The sequence below is a fragment of the Sciurus carolinensis genome, chromosome 4 (assembly GCF_902686445.1).
Source record: "Sciurus carolinensis chromosome 4, mSciCar1.2, whole genome shotgun sequence".
Taxonomy (NCBI): Eukaryota; Metazoa; Chordata; class Mammalia; order Rodentia; family Sciuridae; genus Sciurus; species Sciurus carolinensis.
Window position 1 is genome coordinate 48,938,885 of NC_062216.1, and position 18,701 is coordinate 48,957,585.

General features: G+C 33.6%; 1 protein-coding gene across 1 annotated transcript in view; it reads left to right on the plus strand.

Moving 5' to 3' along the window:
• Tnks (tankyrase) overlaps positions 1–18,701 on the plus strand; it is a 194,521-nt gene that overhangs the window by 130,274 nt on the left and 45,546 nt on the right. Inside the window, 1 exon segment of the mRNA XM_047547891.1 lies at positions 15,394–15,565. Coding sequence (XP_047403847.1) covers positions 15,394–15,565 — 172 coding nt within the window.

Here is an 18,701-nt window from a genome sequence, read left to right on the forward strand (position 1 = left end):
CTGCTACTTTTCTCTGATTTTTCAGAAGAAATTATTGTTTTTTCAGAAAAAATGTATATTTAAATTCATAAATTCTCCTATGAAGGTCACTTAAATCTTGGTTTTAATCACATCAATTCCCTGTGTTTCTTTCTCCTTTACGCTCAATCTTCTATAAAATAACAAAGTGTAGCTAATGTCATTTAAAATAGATTTCAACTTTATATACATTAAGTTAATGATGTATGGTATATTTTGCTACTGAATATTTCAGTGATAGTTTATCAGAAAATAGTTTATGTAAACAATAAAGTCGCTCTACTTACTTTAACAAACATTGTATTCTCCCAAATTGCTAAGATTAACTTTCTCAAATTCTACACTAAAAAAAATATGAAACTTTAGGAACTATTTTTACTGGCATTATTTGAATGTCAATATCCTGACACTTGGAATCATTTTGAGAGAAGAAGAAAGCAAACTGGTTGTTTTTCAGGGGGACTTGAACTTGCAAAAACATTTAAATCCTCAAGAGTATATATTTTAAAGCACTGGTTTTCAAAGTAGGGTGCAGTTGGAACCAACTATAAAAACTAAACTTACAACCAAACCCTCAAATCCCTACATCACAGTTTTTAAAAAAATAAAATATTTTGAAGTAGAGCCAGAGAATATTTTGTACCATTGTAATTAAAATGTTTTTTCTTTTTGAATTGTTTTATCACTTTCCATTTCTTCGATAATTTCTCTTGTAGTAGTTTTATGTTTATTTGTAATGTAGTACTATAGCACTACTTAGTTATAATTTTTCAAATGAAAAAGGAAAGCCAAGGGTCTAGGAAGAAGATTAGAGGGACAGGAGAGAAAGGGAAGGCAAGTACTGGGGACCGGAATGAAGCAAACTTTATTATATGCACAGGTATAACTATAATGCCTTAATGCAATAAAAATAAAATAATTTTTTAAATGTATATATGTATTCACAGGGTTCTTTTTATTCATAGTATATATGATCCAAAAATTTATATTTGACTACTTAAAAAGGCCATTCAGTGCTTTTAATTTAAAAATCAGCATGAGTTAGAATAAAAGAAAGAATTGTACAAATTTATTATCTAATTTGTAGGCACAGGTACTACTTTATTATATAAATAGCATCTTGTTCTGTCAAACTGAAAATAAGCTAAGTGAACTTTATTCTTTATTTACAGGCATAATGTTTATCATTGGCCTGTTTTTATACACGTTATGCCATTTGTAATGCTCTTGAAAAATTATGAATAATTCCTTTCATTTTGGGAAAATAATACCTATTGTCTCCCAGAAGTCATTTCAGATAGATTCAATGAAGAACCTATCCTAAGCATCATTACTCTAGGTCTGTGGTTCTCAATCTATCTGCCCTTCATGTGCACAATCAGTTCATCAGTGGAGCATGTATAATTTTAAACATCCTGTCAGTGATGTAGAATGACTTGCAGAGTAGAGTATCCTCCCTAGTCTTTCCATTACAGCAAGTAAATTGAGAACTCTTGCTATTAGATGCTTTGAGAGGGGAAGATAATCATACTAATACATAATAACCATAATACATAATCATACTAATACATAAAATAATAACCAATAAATGTAAGTTGCTATCAATAGATCACAAAAGCCCTATTGACTCCCATTTGCTCATTTCTTGATTCCAAGGCATGATGCTATCCCTCAGGGTTGGTGCATCCAGTGATTAATGTGTTAGTTTAAAAAACAAACAAAAAATTCCCTGTTTTAAAAAAAATTTAAAAACCCACTTGCCTACTATTGGACCAGTTTTTGCTTGCTTAACATATTCTTTCTGGGAAATGTAGGATTTCTGTTTGATTTTCAAGCCATGCATGGTTTTCATTTGACTTTAGAAGCACATTCTAAATAAACAGCACTACTCTATAATTAGAATTCAGCCCTCTTAACACTGCATACACCACCTCACAGCTGCCCCTTCCTCCTGGAGAGTCAAGTTTCCCAGGATAAGGCAGAAGAATTTTGAGGGGAAAAAACACAAATTATCATTAACTTTTGTCTTACCTAGCATATACTAGTAATAATGTTCTTTTGTCCAGGTAATGATGATAAAAATATATTTCAGTAAGTCAATCCCAAAAAAATCAAAGGCCAAATATTTTCTCTGATATTTCTTTCAAGGGAAGAATGGAAGAACTTTGGATTGGGCACAGGGGAGTGAGGGGAGGGGAAGGGGCTTGGGGTAGGAAAAATGGTGGAATGAGGCTGTCATTATTACCCTAGGTACATATATGATTGTGTGCATGGTGTGACTCTGCATTGTATACAACCAGAGAAATGAAAAGTTGCGCTCCATTGTTGTACAATGAATCAAAATGCATTCTGCTGTCATGTATAACTATTAGAATAAATAATTAAAAAAAAACACATTTCAGGTCCATTGCACATATTAACTAAAGAGATACTGCATATATAATTTAGTTGTGCTTTTGTATTTAGAATCCTCCACTTCCTAGTTTTGTTATCTTGCATTAAATTTCTCTGAGCCTCAATTGACTCATCAGTGACTGTGGAGAAAGCCTGAGAAGACATTTATCAAATCCATGTATAATTAGTTTTGATCCATCTTAACAAATATTTACAAAACGATCAAGACTGCTGGATATAGTGGGAAATACCAGATTGAAAGTAAATGCAATTACTGAACTTGAATGTAGTCCTGATTCAATTTAGAGACATTGGTAATGAAGAAGGAAATAAAAAATGAAAGCCACTTAGAAGGAATGATTGTATTGCTTGGAAATGAATTGGGCATTAGAAGGGACTTAGAAAATGGTGGTACAGTTAGAAGAAAATGAGAGAAATACTGGTTTCCTGTGCCTTAACAATGATTTTAATGGAGTTTAATATGATAGAGGGACATTTAGGTAAAATTAGTAGTTAGAACTGTAGCACTAGAGTATGAAAGAGAATTTTGGATTAAAAAGATCTGTTGGAGAGCCACCAACATGGTGATTATGCTGTGGGAGGAATGAAGAGTCCCTGGTAGAGAGCATGAAAAGACAAATTGAGGGTTAGGGAAAGAATCTTTGAAGATTCCCAATGTTTATAGAGCAGTAATGGAAAGAGGTATGTGAAAGATCTATCACAGTGGCTTCTGTGCAACAGGAGTATGAGAAGCAACAGGTGATGACTGTCACAGAGACATTAAGACAGATAAAAAGATATTTAATTTGACAATTTTTATGTGCAGGGTTTAGCACTTTTGAAGGAGATTTTCTAGAGAAAATTTGTATCAGTGTTCATAATAAACACCCTCAAAATGAGTATTTTGATGAACATTTAATAAAGAAATTATATACAAAAGTGGGAAAGTTTTCAGGATCAGCACAGAGTGAAGCAGTACTTGCAGAAAGAAGGGAGATGGTATCATCTTTGATCTGAAAAGGGTAAGAGACTAGAGAGGATAGCTATATGGAGATGGTCCCTATCACTTTCCAGTATCTCCTATTTGCCAAATTTAGAAGACCAAAAGAGACTATTGATGTAAGCCATATGAGTAATTTTCCCAGGATGCAAAATAGGATAGAAAATGAATCTGAAGGGACATTCGAGCAATTTTCAGTTAAATATTAGAAAACAGATTGCTAATAAGAAAAGGAAGGTTATAAGAAAATTGCTACATTTGGCTGGGGATGTAACTTAGTGGTGGAGCACTTGCTTCACATGTCCAGGACCCTGGGTTCAACCCTCAATACTGCCAAAAAACCAAACAAACAAAAAACAGTAGCATGGGGGCTGGGAAAGTAGCTAGCTAATTGGTGGAGTCCTTGCCTAGCCTGTGTGAGACCCTGGGTTCAATCCACAGTACTGGAAAAGAAAAGAGAAAGAAAATGAGGTATGTTAATCATCTCGTTTGAGAAATCTGTACTAGAAGTTAATTTCTGTACCTTAAAAAATTAATAACTAAATTTACCATTTACCATTCTCTACTTTGTGAAATTACAAAAAACCCAAATAGGAAAGACATAAAGATTTTATCCTTCATGTAAGAGTTTTTTTTTTTTTTTTTTTTTTTTTTTTTTTGGTGGGGCTGGGGATTTGAACCCAGGACCTTGTGCTTGCAAGGCAAGCACTCTATCAACTGAGCTATATCCCCAACCCAGAGTTTTTCATCATTATTGTTAGTCTACCAAAACATTCTGCATTCTATACTAGTGAATTGTGTTCTGCAATTCATCACTAATGAATTGTCTGCTGCCATTTTTGAGAACTTGTTCCTCAATTGCATGATATTATTAATATCTAAGAACCAAAAGTTTAACTCAGAAATGCATTTTTTTATACATAAGCACTACTACATTGTCATTTGTGTGCATCTGTTAAATGCATGAAACATGAACTGATTTCTTTCACTTGTTCATTTCTTAATTTGACTCATTATGTCATATGTAGGAAGATATTGTGACAACAGTAATTGACATTTAATGGACTTCTTTCTCCAATTGAGAAGTGATCAGTCTTTGCTCATTTAGGTGTTCCGTTAATGCTATTCTAGAGGAAGACTGATAAGCTTCTTAAGCTCAAAGGTGTTAAAATGCTTCTAAAGATATTTTAGATCCAAAATATCCTTCATAGTTCAGATAATAATATCTAGGATTTGTCCACATCAAAACAATATCCAATGGGTTAGTGTCTCAGTGTCAGGCCAACTGAATCTGGATTAGCCACATGTAGAAATCTGTTTTATACTAATATAACTGTTATTACTTTTGTGAGATAACCATGTTTATCCCCCAGAAGTAATCTGTAGGAATTGTATCTGAATTTCACAGAAAAAGACCCCCCCCCCCCCAAAAAAAAAAAAAGAATATGGAAATGTTGTTGGGTACCTTGACCATTATGTGTATCTCTTTCTCTCCTCAGGCTGCATGATTTCTTCTCTCTGCCAGTCTTTGTTCACTTGCTTCGTTCTTGTTTCCACAGACTGGGGTTTTCTGTTTTATTTCTGTATGGCTTAGCTGGTTTTTGTAGCTCCTCCTTTATAATATCTCCTTGGCCTATAGCTGACACACTGTCTCCCAAGTTTCAGACATGAGAAAAGGAAAGTATGAATGAGTCTTGAAGGTTCACCTCAACCTTTGGATTAGCACCCTCCAGTCTAATCAGCTTGTTCAGTTTATTTCTCAGGGTATAAGCAAGGTTAGTGCCCTTTAAATAAAGCGAAGTATATGCCATTATACTATTCATATATACCTCCTTTTAGGGAACTTAATTGTTTCTTTTGAAATTCCACATGAATTTTGAAGGTTTTACAAATAATCATTTAAGTTTAGTTAATAAAAAGAAAATAGTATCTTACAATAGTGAGTTCACAGTATATTAAAGGATTAAAATCTTTCTGAGGTAAAATATTAATAACTATCAGAATTCTAGCTTAGAATTAAATTTGTGGTCATTTGCCTCTTTCATTCCTTGTAAGAGATGCTTTAACCATATATATACATATGGCAAAAGATAATGATGACCTACTACTTACCTTGTGGCCCAGAAAGAAAAGTGAGGAAGAAAAAGATCTCATAATCCACTTAAAAGGCATGTTCCCAATTACCTAAAGACCTTGCAGTAGACCTACCTCTTGAAGGTTCCACTTCCTGCAAAGCACTACCCTGGGAACCAACCCTTTAATATATGGGCCTTGGGAGAACATGTAACATCCAAACTATAACAGCAATAATCAACAAAATCAGCTTTTTGTTTTCATAAGGAATGATGGTAGGGAGACAGTTTTATCTTCAAGCTAAGAAAATTTTAATTTGCCTAATTGTTTTCCAGATTCCAGTCTCTGTCTACCAGGATTTGGCCTTTTCAGATTCTTTTGTTGTCCCCCTGTAGATGTATTAATCCCTATTAATTTTTTAATGCTCACTTTTACTTTAAAATGTTCTGGTTTGAGGGAAATAAAATACATTGTTACTCTAGTTAATTCTCAAATGACTGATAGCTGTAAGTTTAGGAGAGGGAAATGAATATAGTCTCAAAGTTAGGTGTTTGAGACTTGGCTATTCACACTGATTGGAATAGGGAGGAATTCCCCTTGGTCATTTCCTTGTAATATGCAGAACTGTTTTGGCATTTTTTAAATTATGATTTTTGTGTCCTATACTTTTCAGGACAGATGTCACTGTGATTTTGTGTCATTTCACTCAGTTATCCATCTTCATGAAAATCATTTTTGCTATTTAGGTAGAAATAGATAAAATCTTTAGATATAAGAAAAAGAGGGAATGTTTTGTCAGCCAGACATCTGTTATTCTTCTGACACCTTCTGAATATATACTGCAAGACAGTCCTAAATGTTTAATTTCCACAGTTAAGATGTAACATTAAATGTAGAATTTTTCTTATTTGAGGCAGTTTTGTACCTTCATTAAAATAATCTCTTTAGTGCTGAGTGTTAAGCATTTCCTGTGGTAAAGATTATGATAGGGAAAATTAGAATTGGGCCTAAAAAAGACTTGAACAAAAAAATGGATCTAAATTTCTTGGGTAAATATGTTGGTGGTCCCAACTAATAGATATAAAGAATTAAAGTTATGTCTCTTTAAGAGGAATAAATCAATCCTGATGTTTCAAATACATGTCAAATATATTTTAAGTCGAAAACACAAATTATGGACAGTGCAATATAACATGCATATTTAGTTTGAAAGTTCTTAAAAGAATCCTTACAAAATTTGAATGACCATTTAGGCACCCAATTATATGTGTAATTCTAGACCACATTTTCTGGTTTGTTTTGTTTTTTAATAAGAATTTCATTCTTAAACATAGATAATACTTTAAATATTGTCAAGTCTTTTTTGCCTGAGTGAAAAGGTGTCAGTGTATGAGATCTGAGTAATCAATGCCAAGAAAACACAAAATGGTATTATTTCAGAGGCATAGTCTTCCATATTCTGTACTTCATTTGGACCTTTCTTTTCAGTACTCCTACTATTTATTGTGGATGACACACACAGATCATTTAATCTCCTCCTATATTTCCCCATCAACAGAATGAATCACTGTTATTTGCCATTTGTGTAACCTAGATGATAGTAGAAATTCAGACTTAACCTCCTTTAAACAGTTAACAATTAGAATTCCTTACAGATGGTCTAGAATTGCAACAAAATAAATATATTTCCCCCAAATACCACCCTTCTTTAATGTGAAACTCACAGCAGCAACCTAAATCTTACCAGCTGATGTGTCAGAGTTGAAGGTGGGAAGAAACTATCACCGCAGATAGTTTCTGCTGCCATCTAAAAACAAATGTATTACTTATTCTGGAAGGCAAGCACATTTTTATATTCCTGTGCCTTGACCCGTTTCAGAATATGTGGAGAAGAATAGTATGGCCACTTTTTAGAGAACTTTTCTGTATCCCATGACTGACTGATTAAAAAAATAAGAAGCAAAGAAAGAACATTAGGGTGTTAATAAAGCCAAATATCAGAGAGAATTCAGGACACAAATTATTATTGTTGTTTTTTATTTTGAATCAATTCAAAGGTCAAGTAGATAATTGGTTTACCATCCAGTAATCAAATTCCCTCTTCTTTTGATAGGAGTTAGTAAACATTTTCTTTGAAGTCAATATAATAAATATCTCAAGTTTTGTGAGCCGAAAGACAAATTTAAGGATTTTATTTGTATACTCATGTAGTCATTTGAAAATATAAATCATTCTTAACCTTCAGCAGTAAAAAATACACAGCTGGTTGGAATTGACCCAGGAATCATAACTTCCCATCTCCTGTGGAATTGTATTTTGTTCAAGAATGGTAGACCGTCTGCTACAGAGGAGGCTGGGCCTGGTAGTCTCATTTGCCTTGCTAATGACTTTGTAGGCATAAGTGTAGGAAATATTTCTTATCACAGATATCAAGAAAAGTTTGGGGTAGGGATAGGTTTCTTTTTTTTTTTTTTAAATAAGTATGTGAAATTTTCTTTTTGGCCTTGAGTATGATGTATGAAGGTGATATGTAGAGCCTCCTCAGTCATATTTTGCCCATAGAGGAAAAATGTATGGCATTTGCTTCTAGTGAAGAATAATTCTTCCTCACAAAAACAAACAAACAAAAAAACTTTAAAGAAGGTCTATTTTCCTTGTCTGTTATCTATTATTGTTCTTTCTTATCATACAAAGTATGATCAATTTTTTCTAATATTGGTATTCTGTTTGTCTCTGTGGAATGAGTACTTTTATTGCATTACTCAATGATAGTTTACTATGAATTCTTGTAGTGCTTCAGCTTTATTGTCTGATAAAATACTCCCATACTCTTGTTGCTGATACTTCCTAGAGTTTGAGAGAATGTCCTTTTTAATTAAAAAAATTCTTATTTATTGAAACAAAGAATTTTTTTATACACTGATCTTTTGTACTTTGTGTATGAGTGTTCCTTTTCCCCCATATCCCTGCCAGCATTTATTATTATTTCTATTTTTGATGGTTACCATTCTAATTGGAATGATAGGAAATTTTAATGTACTAGGTTTGCATTTCCCTGATTGCCAGGGATGTTGAGCATTTTTTACATATTTGTTGGACATTTATATTTCTTCTTTTGAGAAATAATATGTTTGGTTCTTTGCTCATTTATTGATTGGGTTGATTGTTGGGTGTTGTTTGTTTTGGTGTTTTTTGAGTTCTTTATATATTCTGAATGTTAATGCCCTGTTGAAAAAGTGTCAGGCTAAGATTTTCTCCTATTCTGTATGCCATTTCTTCACACTCTTAATTATTTCCTTTGCTGTGCAGAAACTTTTAATTTAATGCTGCCCACTTATTGATTCTTGATTTTATTTCTTCAGCTTTAAGGATCTTATTGAAGAAGTTGGTGTTTATGCCAATGTGGTAGAGTGTTAGCCCTGTTTTCTTCTAGTGATTGCATAGTTTCTGGCCTAATTCCTAAGTCTTTGATCTATTTTGATTTGATTTTTGTGCAGGCTGTAAGATAGGGATCTAATTTCATTCTTGTACATACAGATGCCCAGTTTTCCCAGCACCATTTGTTAAAAAAGACTGTCTTTTTTCCAACATATTTTTAGCAACTTTGTCAAGTGGCAGATAATTGTAGGTATGTGGATTTGTCTCTGTGTCTTCTCTTCTGTTCCATTGGTCTTCATGCCCATTTTGATGCAAATATAGTACTGGTTTTGCTACTATAACTCTGTAGTATGATTGAGATCAGGTTTTTTAATATTTCCAGTATCTGTCTTCTTGCTCATTTTGCTATTCTGGGTCTTTTAGTCTCCCAAATGTATTTCAGGACTGATTTTTTCTGTTCTGTGAAGAATAATGTCATTGGTTTTTTTGAAGGGGATTGCATTTGGGTACTATGACCACTTTGGCAATATTAATTCTGCCTATCCAAAAACATGGGAGTTCTTTTCATCTTCCAAGGTCAGTTTCTTCATTGTTCTGTAGTTTTCATTGTAGGGGTCATTCACCTCCATGGTTAGATTTATTCCCAAGTATTGTGTTTTGTTGAGGTTATTGTGAATGGGGTAGTTTTCCGGATTTCTGTCTCAGCAGATTGATTATTGGAGTATAGAAAAGCCATTGATTTTTTTTTATTGTTACTCTTATATCCTACTACTTTGCTGAATTTGTTAGCTTTAGAAGTCTTCTGGTAAAGTTTTTTGGGTCTTCTGGATATAGAGTGATGTCATTACCAAACAGGGACAATTTGATGACTTCTTTTCCTATTCGTAATGCTTTAATTTGCTTCTCTTGCCTGATTGCTCTGTCTGGAGTTTCAAGAACTCTGTTGTTTAGGAGTAGTGAGAGTGGATATCTTTGTCTTGTCTTGATTTTAGAGGAAATGATTTTTGTTTTCTCCATTCAGTATAATGTTGGCTTTAGATTTGTCATATATAACCTTTATAATGTTAAAGTAAGTTCCTTCTGTCCCTAGTTTCTCTAGCATTTTTAAAATGAATTGGTGCTGGATTTTGTCAAAAACTTTTTCTTCATCTATTGAAATGATCATTTGATTCTTGTCTTTAATTGTATTTATGTGGTGAATTATAATTATTGACTTCTGTATGTTCAACCAACCTTGCATCTTTGAGATGAAACCCACTTGATCATGGTGTACTATCTTCTTGATATGTTTTTGAATGCTGTTTGCTAATATTTTATTAAGGATTTTCGTGTCTGTATTATTTAACTGTTTAGTTTCCTTTCCTTTATGCATCTTTATCTGGTTTTGTGAATGGGGTAGTTATCACCATTCATAAAGCCAGGGTTATTCTGGCTTCATAGAATGAATTTGCAAGTGTTCCCTCACTTTCTATTTCTTGGAATAATTTAAGGAAAAAGAATAACTTTAAAGAAGAACTGAGAATCCTTCCTGTCTTGGTCTTTTCTTTTTAGGAGGACTTAATTTCTCCTTCACTCTCATTGCTTAATTCTGGTCTGTTTAGGTTTTCTATCTCAATTTGGGCATATCATATTGTGTCTAGAAATTTGTCAGTGTCTTCTAGATTTTTCAGTTTATTGACATAAATTTCAAAGTAGTCGTAATAATCATCTGGATTTCAGAAATGTCTGTAGTGATATCCCTTTTTCATTTATACTTGAGTTGATTTTGGTCTCTTTTATTTAGTTTGGCAAAGGGTTTAATAAGCTAGGTGGGGTTTTTTGTTGTTTTTTCCTAAAGAACCAAGTTGGTTGCATTGATCCATTTGTGTTCTTTTTATTCTGAATTTCATTAATTCTGAATTTCTCTGATCTTTTTTCCTGTCTGTTTTGGAATTCGTTTATTTTCTGGGGCCTTGAGGTATAGCATTAGATTATTTGGAATGTTTCTTTTCTTTTTTTTTTAATGTAGATACTCAATTTTATAAACTTTCCTCTTAGAACTGCCTTCATACTATCCCAGAGAATTTGGTATGTTGTACATGTGTTTTCATTTGTTTCTAAGAATCCAATTCTTGATTTCTTCTTTCATTTTCTTCTATGATCCATTCCTGATTTAAGTATATTGTTCGATCTCCATGTGTTTATGTGGTTTCTGTAATTTTTCTTGCTGTTGATTTCTAATTTCATTCTGTTATAATCTGATAAGATGCATGATTTTATCATTTTTTTTTTATTTTGTTTTTGCTAAGACTTACATTGTGACCTACAAGATTACCTGTTTTGGAAGAGGTTCCATGAACTGCTGAAAAGAAAGTGAATTTAGCTGTTTTGGGGTGAAATACTCCGTAGATGTGTGCTAGGTCGATTTGATTTATAGTATTATTTATGTCAGAAGTATCTTTATTTTATTTTATTTATTTATGTCAGGTGTTTGGAAGACTTGTCCTTTTGGTGAAAGGAGTATGTTGAAATTGCTCAGTATTGTATTGGGGTCTTATCTGGGATTTAATGTTTAGAAGTTTTTTTTTTGTATTTTCAGGAGAACTCAGGGTCACTTTACCACTGAGCTACATCCCTAAACCATTTTATTTTTTATTTTGAGGCAGGGTCTCCCTAAGTAACTTAAGTTGCTGAAGCTGGCTTCAGACTTGTGATCCTCCTGCCTGAGCCTTCCATGTTGTTTGGGATTATAGGTGTGTGTGCCACTGCACCCAGCTATAAGTATTTTTGAAATGTAATTACGTGTACTTAACCTTTGGGTTATAAATATTATCATTGTATTTTCTTGTCAGATTATTCCCTTTACCAGTATGTAGTAACCTTCTTTATCCTATTATTATTTTTTTTTATATTTGATGTCAGATACTACTGCTTGTTTTCAGACTTTATTTGCATGAAATGTTTTTTTCTGTCCTTTTACGTTTAGCCTGTAGATAGATGTCTTTGCCTAGGAGATGAGTTTCCTGCAAACTACGTATAGTTGGACCTTGTTTTTTAATCCATTCTGCCAATCTGTGTCTTTTACTTGGAGAGTTTCGATCATTTACATCCATTGTTGTTATGGACAGACACTTGTTATTTCCTTCCTTTTGGTTTATTTGCTATTTTCAGTTCCATTGTAATTTTCATTTAGGTAATTCCTCTTCTGGAGAGTTTCATCCATTTAGGAGCTGTAGGGGTTTTTTTTGAGTTCTTCTGTGTGTGGTATATCTTAAGTATTTTTTGTAGTGCTGGCTTAATGGTTATGAATTCTTTAAATTTATGCTTATTATAGAAAGATTTTATTTCTTCCTCAATTCTGAAAAATAGCTGCTGCTATTGGTGTGAATTTCCAAGGATCAGACCTTGTACCTTGAGTGTAGTTGTACCTTTCTGACTGGTTTCTGGCTTCTTCCTAGCTGTTTGCCCAGGCTGCCAGCAGCAAAGGAAATTCCAGCCTCTCCACCCGCAGTATCCCTGGCCTAGATTGCCCTTGGGCATAATCCTCTGTGCCTGTTTCAGTTGTGCTGGTCCAGGCTCACTCTGGACCTCATGGCAGGCTGGGTGGCAAGTGGCAAGTTGCTGGGCACTTGCAGACGTTTCTCACAAGAACTGCACTCATCAGCAAGAGATTCTGATTACTTTTCACTTATCATCTTGCCCCACTGTCTGTGGGTCTGTTAGGATTAGCCCCCCTCACCCCCCACCCCACCCCACCCCCTGTCTCACAGGTTCTTTCAAGCCAAATTGAGTCACAACTCTTTTCTCTTTCTGCCTCTGTTACCCTCCCCTCTGCAGTGAGCTGATGGTGCTAACACTGGCATGTCTCTAATATATTCTTCCTTGTTTGGTACTCAAAGTTTCTGAATTTCTGGTTCTCTCATTATTTTATTGTCCAATGTTGAATTTCAGTGACTTCCCTTAGTCACCCACCTTGCTGAGAAACAATACTCTTGCTGCTCGAATCTCAGGCTGTGGAACAGCTAGAGAGTGACACCTTCCTCTAATCCACTATCTTCCCTCCCTCTCTTGTTCTCAAATGGAATTTTCTATCTAAATCTAAAAGGCTTCTTCTGCAAATTAATTGTAATAACCATTTGTACACTGTTTATTATTATTATTATTATTATTATTATTAATTGAGAAGACATGAAGCTCTCCATAGTGTGTGAAAGATAAGACATGACTACTGATTTCCATGTTGCACTCACTCATCTCTATCATATGTATTTATAAAGATCTTCTTACATAGAGTGTGTTTTTAGTGTTTAAAGATACTGTATTTACTTTACTGTTCTGCTGCTAATCTCAGACACTGGAGGTAAAACTGGCTGGTATTGGATTTCTAGAGAATCTACACATATTTTTTTTCATAGAACTTGCTAAGGTATTTTTGAGGGTCATCTTGATCAAAGGCAAGTTTTAGCAATGACTATAGAAAAGAGCACCCTCATAAAATGGGGATCCAGTATAATCTAATAAAGTTGGAATATTGCAGACCAATCAGATTGTAATGAAACAATGATAGAAAAGAAGGTGGCATAGGAATAAATTGGGGATGTTCTCAAATGGTGTACTGAAGGATTCAAATTTATTTGAGAGTCATTAAGATTTCTATGGTGTTAAGATCTTTATTTTAGAGGAATAACTCTCAAACCATATTCCTATGACTTAACAAGCTGGATTTGGATTTTTCATTACTATAATTGAATAATTGTGTGTTTCTTACCTAATTTCCAGGGAAATGTTAGACTAGAACATTTGCAATTTTATGTTTTTTTCTCCGATCATGAAGAAGTAACAAAGAAATATTCATAGAAAAATTCTAGTTTGGCAGCTTGTATTTTCTCTTGATTAATGCTAATGGTTTTTATGTTGTTTTGTATAAATAGTCATTTTTCTGTCAGCAAACGTGATAGAATTAAACATGTTGGTAGTTCATGGTGAGTTGTATGAAAGACCATTAAAAATTTAAATGAACCCTTTTCTGAACAAGTGTGACAGCTTTACTGGTAATGATGAAAGACTGGAAATAGGGAGACCAATTGTCTTAATCTTTTTCTAAGCTTCTATTTAGGCTGTGGGTACAAATGTTTTTGAACAAGCAGCATACATTTGAGAATTCACTATGTTCTCTTATCAAGAACTTTTTTTTTTTCCCCCCCGCGGTGCTGGGGGTCAAACCCAGGGCCTTGTGCTTGCAAGGCAAGCACTCTACCAACTGAGCTATCTCCCCAGCCCGTCTTATCAAGAACTTTCTAAAGGGCTTAGAAAACCTATATAATGCAGTCCATATTTTTAATAACCTTAATTTAATTTGATAAACAAAATGTACCCCAGTGTTATAATTCAAAAAAGTTAAGTGCTAAATTGTCATAAGTATTCATAAATGGAGTAATCCTTGAGCCTTCAAGTAATCAAGAAGATTTCTTAGAGAGGGAGAGGCTTGCAATGAATCTCATTCAGAAAGGCAGAAAGAAGTCCTCTAAGAAAGCAGCATATATACAGTAAACATGGACTTTGGTCTGACTGGGGTAGAGGATATTTATTGGGACATCATGGATGGAATATAGGTTAGAATCAAGTTAGATTTGACCAAAATATGAACATGACCCAGAAATTGAACATTTTCTTAGTCTTAAAACTAGCTGAATGGGGCTGGGGTTGTGGCTCAGTGGTAGAGCATTTGCCTAGCATGCATGAGGCACTGTGTTTGATTCTCAGCACCACATATAAATAAATTAATAAAATAAAGGTCTATCAGCATCTAAAAAAATTTTTTTTAAAAACTACCTGAGTTTTTCTTTTCCCTGTATAAATTCTTTAAGGGTTTCAAAAGGGAACATTTGAATCCTTGTATCATTTTTCATTTAAATGTACTTGTAATTTAATTACACAGCATTTCTAACCTGATAATGACCTTCAGACTATGTATGTAAGGTATATATGAAATATAAATTAATTCTGTGTTTAGATCTGAGTCTCATCTCCAATATAACTCATTATGTATATGCAGATGTTTCAGAACGTGAAAGAATTTAAAATCCAAAACACTTTTGGCCTCAACATTTCAAATTAGAGATACTCAACCTGTTCAATAGGCATTTTCTAAAATTAGAAAAGAAATATATGATCAAATATTTTGATAGTCTTTATTTACATATTTTATTGTCTTTATATTCTGGGAACAAGTGTAGTAAAACCCATTAATTCAAAAGTATTTGAGTGTCTTTCATGTGGCAAGAATAAACACCAAGACAAGACAAGAGCCCCTCCCTCATATTCTGAATGTCAATTGGAGATTGGTTGAAAGAGAAAATCGGAAGTGGACAGGAAGATGGTCAGTCAGGGAAGGGACGATAGTGTTGTAAGAAGACGATATTTCTTTAGAACCAGTTAATATTCATGATGTTTTTCAAAAACCTTTTCATAATTGGTTTTTCTCATAAGAATTTATTTGCTAAGGTATAAAGAGATGTTCAATTTCATGTGCCCACCTAATGATTTTTCAGATGAATGCACTGGATACCCTTGGTCAGACTGCTTTGCATAGAGCTGCTCTAGCAGGTCACCTGCAGACCTGCCGCCTCCTGCTGAGTTATGGCTCTGATCCTTCCATCATCTCCTTACAAGGCTTTACAGCAGCACAAATGGGAAATGAAGCGGTGCAGCAGATTCTGAGTGGTGAGTTAAAATAAACCGTATATTTTATGCTTTTTCTCCCATTTCTGCTCAAACTTTATACCCTTTGTTTTAAAAAGTAGCTCCTTAGAATATTTTCTTGACCTGAATTTTTCCCCCCACACTTTTCCTAACTTGTAGTTTACCCTGTGGCCTTTCCTGTCTCTCAGTCTTGGTAGGATGAGGTAGATACCATTAGAAGGAGGCAAACATACTTTTAAATTTTTTCAGTTTTAAATTGAAACCCTGACTCGTGGGTGATATGATCCAAGATGACTTAAAATTTATATAAACAGTATAGAATTATGATAGCTCTAAAATCTATCAAATGGAGAAAATTAAAATTCATTTTTATGGTAATGACCTTTAATTAATTGTTCTTATATGTGTAATATTATGACCTACTTTCTATCACTTTCAACTTCAGTTACACTATTATGAAATTATTTTTCCCAGTTAAATATAATTATACAATCTTGCTAAAAGTCACAGTAAATGCCTACTACAGTGAGATAGTTTAATTATTTAGTTCATGGAGGGGGATCAAACATAAAACTGATATGAAAATAGGCACTAACTTCTTAAGTCTCCAAATTAGAGGAAATAGCACAGAAAAATTTTCAGGCTACTGAAAAATTATGAACTAAATACAAAAGAAATTAAGTATAATTGACCCCTCTTTCCCATCCTTTAACTTTGTGGATTACATTTGCTATAGAATTACATAAACTAGAAGAATAAAATTGAGAAGGTGATATACTAGTAGGCAGAAGTCTTGATTACTTTTTCTTACCTGTAGTCCAGTAACTTTTAAACTCTGTCAGGCACAATGTCCCCTTTTTAGTGAATATTTTATGACATCCTCCTTACTAACCATGTTATGGGGCACAACTTAAGAACAGACCGATCACCATCGAGAAGTGAGAAGTCCAAATTTGAGAGTCTTTATTAAGCTGGCCAGCTGACTGTCTCACACAATGCCCCAAAAAATGGCTATTGGGAGAACAGCCCCGACCACAGGGTTGTAGGGGTTCTTATACCAAACATTAATCATAAGTATCTGTTGCTATAATTCGAAATTACACATTAACATCATGAGATCATCGACAGAGGGGGAAGTGGGTCAAAATGACCCTTACCTAGGTACAAACTAAAGAATGGTTACTAACATCCACTCAATCACCGTTCACATGGTACTTTGTTTAGGAGCAATAGGAATCAAAAGAGAGCAATTCTTTACTACATAGGCATTGTCATTGTACATTATTACAGTGACACCAAGTAACTGATGATGGGCACAGAGGCGGGGTATTCCCATGGGAGAAGCTTATTTCCTACGTAACATGGAGTCTCAGATCAAAATGGAGTCTGTTTAGTCATTTCCCTTATAGTCTGGCTTATAACATTCTCATGGAGCCAGATCTGTCAGCCCATCACAACCAGAAATGAAATTCAAAGATAATATACACACGTATCTATATAAAGACCTTCCCTGAAATCTATATGAAATACTAAAATGACATCATCACTATAATGATAATTACAATTAAATAATTTATAATTATTGTGTAATAATTTGGGCATGACTATAGTAGAAAATAAAAATTGACCCCACAAATTTCTGATGGGCCCCCAAGAAGTACAGCGTAGTAGAGAATCACTGCTACATCCTGAAATATAGAACCTTCTAAGACAGAGCAATGGAGATCATGGTAGGTGTGTTCTGGCTCAGAGCTAAATAACCTCATGAAATAATTGTTTAACACTTTGAAAACTATCAATTTGGATTTCCTTCCCTCATGACAATCATTCTACTTCAGTCTTAGATGGTGATCTTTAAATAATGAAGGAATATCAATCTAAGGCATCTTCACTATCAAAATGAATACAGTCTCACTAAAGGAATAAAATTTTCCATTATCAGATGTCAAGCTTGAACTGTTTGACCGTGACTTATTTCTTATTTCCACAAAGCACTGAATTATTTGCTTAAGGAAGATATCACTCTTGACTCGGTCATATTTCTACCTTCTGTACAAATTCTAGTGATTGTATAAAAATTGTGATTTTGGTTAAAGTATTCTAAATTTTTTCCCTGTACTTTTTACTGAGAACCATTTAGTTAGCTCCTATAAGTTTTAACCTTATGTCAGACAAACATACAGCTGTTGCATCAAAATTTCTAGTACTGTAAATAATTTATAGAGATAGTCAACAAAATGAAGAAGAAAGAATTGATATTAAATCAAGCAGATTTGATTGTATAATGCTTTTAAATGTAGCTCTGTAGTAGAATGTTTGCCTAGCAGGTGGGATACTCTGGGTTTAATCCCCAGCACCACAGAAGCAAAATAAAAATATTAAATGTCTTCTCAATAAATTAGAATTATTATTATTAGAATAAGTTAGAATGTATGCCTTCTTGTGAACAATAACACTAAACTCTGAATCATAGATGAAATCTTTTTCAGTTGTGATAATTCTGCTTTAAAATCGATTTGTAAGATTAGACATAATTTAGGACATGGCAGAACTGTTTTGTTTTTGTAATCTTAATTGATCTAAAAAGATAATGCAAGTAATAGAAGTACACTATGAAATAGTACCATTTCCGGAATTTATATGTCAATAGACTGAACTGTGCACCAACTGAAGTTTTTAGTTTTACTTACATTTATTAATCCAATTCCAGGTTATATCTATAATGACTCCTGAAAGACTGCATCAGTTATACAAAATGTATATTAAGTTGTTGGGGTTATTTTGTGGATTTAAAATATTCATTTTAATATACTTGCTAATACCAGATTTGAGGTCTACTTTAAAAACCTATACCTTTAGATTTTAATTTTATTGTTGCCAGTTTACATAAATAGAGTTTTCACTGTAAATTTGGACAATTTTTGTCTAAATTAATGTCAGAGTAAAGAAAACAAAATAAGCAGTTTTCTGTGAATTAGCATTTTAAAACATCATTTCAGAAGATTCAGCTGCTTTCTCCAGACCAACTATGTTCTGTATAGTTGCCAGTAGTTACATGTGAATTCATTTAAATTAATTAAAATTAAAATCAGGGCTGGGCTTTAACTCAGTGGGAGAGTGCTTCCCTGGCATGCAGAAAACCTTGGGTTCATTCCTC